This window comes from Benincasa hispida, chromosome 10, assembly GCF_009727055.1.
Source record: "Benincasa hispida cultivar B227 chromosome 10, ASM972705v1, whole genome shotgun sequence".
In the NCBI taxonomy this organism is placed as follows: Eukaryota; Viridiplantae; Streptophyta; class Magnoliopsida; order Cucurbitales; family Cucurbitaceae; genus Benincasa; species Benincasa hispida.
In genome coordinates, this window is record NC_052358.1 from 3,323,942 (window position 1) to 3,326,974 (window position 3,033).

General features: G+C 35.2%; 1 protein-coding gene across 1 annotated transcript; it reads left to right on the plus strand.

Moving 5' to 3' along the window:
- Nucleotides 1-2,292: 2,292 nt before the first annotated feature.
- LOC120088217 lies at nucleotides 2,293-2,802 on the plus strand. The gene is made up of 2 exons (XM_039045357.1): nucleotides 2,293-2,499; nucleotides 2,620-2,802. Exons 1-2 carry the CDS (start codon nucleotides 2,293-2,295, stop codon nucleotides 2,800-2,802), a joined length of 390 nt encoding a protein of 129 aa, XP_038901285.1.
- Nucleotides 2,803-3,033: the final 231 nt, after the last annotated feature.

Genomic DNA, 3,033 nt, shown 5'->3' on the forward strand with positions numbered 1-3,033 from the left:
GAATAAAATTGTCTTGACAAGAATTCATTAAGGACTAGTGTTATGTTTTGTGGTGCAATTGGAGACAGTATAAATAAATTCCTTCACATGGCACCTTCTCGAAAATAAGGTTAAAAATTGTTTTATGGATATAAAGGACAAGAAGAAGAGATGATGTATTTATTAAAGGTTTTAAGATATTAACAACCCAGCATTTTGAGAAGAAATTTAGAAAGGATTCATAAGTCATAATCACTTGGATAATACTACGACTTTATGGAGTAGATAAAGTATATGTGATGATATGAAGAATTATTTTAGAATATTTAGCTAAGTTGATGTCATTAAAGGAAGCTAAGATAGTTGGACATGACCTTGGACTTAAAAGGGATAAAGTAAGGTGTTATTTGTTTAGGTTGAAGGATTATTCTAGTATACCTAGACAAAAACATAGCCTTATTGTGATGAGGAGATCTAAGTTAGGCAAATTTGAAGAAACAAAAGTCTTTTGGAGTTTAAAAGTATGAAAATTTGCAAAAAAGAATTCTATAAGATGGAAATTCTTAGTGAGAGAGATAATATTTATGGAGGAGTTAAGTAAAATATAATTTAGTAAAGAGATTATGTTCCACATGGAAAGTGAAAAAAAAAAGGTGTTTTGAATTTAGTGGTTTTATCAAAGATAAGTGTGAATGAGAGAAAAGTATCCAAGAAAGTTTACTCTTTTAGAAAGAGAAAGAAAATTAATGTGTTCGAAACTCCTAGTTAAGTATGGTTTGAAGGCTTGATAAGAGGGGTTACAAGGTATTTGTTTTGGTGTAAAAGAAAAATATCTAATGATCGTGTGGGACTTTAGGACAATATGTATTAGATAGAAAGATAGCTTACATAGATGATTTGGTATGGAACTTTGTTTTAACACAAGAATCTGTTGTCAAAATAGAAGGTCGAGAAGGGATAAACTAAATGGAGTAACTAGTAACAGTAGATGATCGAGAACTATTGATATGGTATGTTGAGGCTTCATTAGTTAAGAGATAAATCATTGAGGGCATTAGTAGGATTTAAGGGATTTTGACTTTGTGTGGAAGTTGGAAACATGAACTAGCAAGACCATTAATTTGATTGAAAAAGGAAATTAATCCACCTCAAGATAGGCAAAAGTGGTATATGCAGAAAAGGAAGTAAGTTGGATCTTCCAATATCACCGTTGACATAAGGGATAGACTGGTAATAAAGTTGAGTTGATAGTAAGAAGTTGCTATAGGTGGGTTTGGAGCAGTACCAGATAATATGTTTTCCCTTGCATTGATAATAAGTTAACTAGCTCTGGGGAGTACGAGTAATTCAAACTATGACTTATGAGTCAAGAACTTCAAGGGACAATTTCGGCTATTACGAGGTTATAGAAATTCTTTTTTATCAATTGACTAATGCTTTAGCATCCAAGGACTTCAAAACCTCATTTTCAGAGAGAATTTTAGACTCATCTGCAGTAGGGTCTAAGCAATGATATATGATTGTTTTAAGACTGAGGAATAATATGAGGATTGGCTAAAGCAAGTTTTATATCCCATGGCAGTATAGAGCCTCATGATGAGTTTCTTATGAATGTGAGACTTAATTAGACATAGTTATTCTCAGACATGTAGACCCTAAGAAAGACATCACAGTCGGCGCTTCTAAAGTAGAAGCAGTTTTCAGTTGACTAGATTTGTACTGGTACATATCTTCAGATAACGCATTATATAGCATGACCAGTTTCTTCACTGCTCGTATGAAGTTTTCCCTATGACATGGTAGGCTCAGATATATATTTTTAGTATATAAGACTTTCTTAACTTCATAACCGTTTTCACAGTTCTCAGCTCGGACGTGTAGAAGTGTTGCTGATTTTCAACATCTTAAGTTTCATAGTTCTTAATGGAAGGGGTTGTTACACCACTTTTGGTACTAGTTTTAGCTATGTCAAACGATGACCCTCGTTTTGCATCTAGTTTTTTTTATGAGTTTCCATTTAGCATTGGGTACTCGATTGGATTTTGGTACAATTTTCACCCATAGACTGATGGTCAAATAGAATGTCTGAACCAGATATTGGGAGATATGTTTGTGCTTGGGCACTAGAGTTTTCAGGGAGTTGGGACTCTCACTTACATTTAATGGAATTCGCATATAATAATAGCTATCAGACTGCCACTTGCACTTTGCCATTGAGGCCCTATATGGAAGTGTAGTTCTTCAGTATGCTGGGATGAGGTTGGCGAGAGGAAGTTGCTAGGACATAAGCTAGTACAAACCACGAAGACGGCAATGCAGAAGATCAGGGCTCGTATGCAAACAACTCAAAGCGGACAGAAGAGCTATGCTGATTTGAGACGTAAGGACCTGGGATTTGTGACGGATGATAAAGTGTTCTTAAAGGTGGCACCTATGAAAGGTATTCTGAGGTTTGGCAAGAAAGGGAAGTTGAGTCCGAGGTTCATTAGGCCTTTCGAGGTCTTAGAGCAAATTGGCCCCGTAGCTTACCAATTGGCATTACCTCCAGCACTGTCTTCATTCCATAATGTCTTCCATGCTTCGATGCTGAGAAAATATGTGACAGATCCATTCTATATAGTGAATTTTGAGCCTTTTTAGTTGAATGACAACTTGAGCTACAAGGAGAAGCCTGTAGAAATTCTCGCCATAAAGGTAAAGACATTGCACCATAGGGAGATAACTTTTGTAAAAGTGTTATCGCAGAATCGTCAGTTCAAGGAAGCCACTTGGGAGCGAGAGGATGAGATGAGAACCCAATACCCAGAGTTGTTCCAGCAGTAACTTTTGGGGACGAAAGTTCTGTAAGTGGGGAAGAATGTAACACCTCAAAATTTTGTTGTAGTGTTATTTCATTAATTTATATTAATTGGGGAAAATTTTGGAATTTTAGACATTTAAGAGTAATTACTGGAATTTGATTATTGAAGTTGGAAATTGATGGCAGGAATTAATTTCAAATTCGAAAATGAGGGAATTTAAGAAAATAATGGGGATTAGGAGAAGAATAAAATA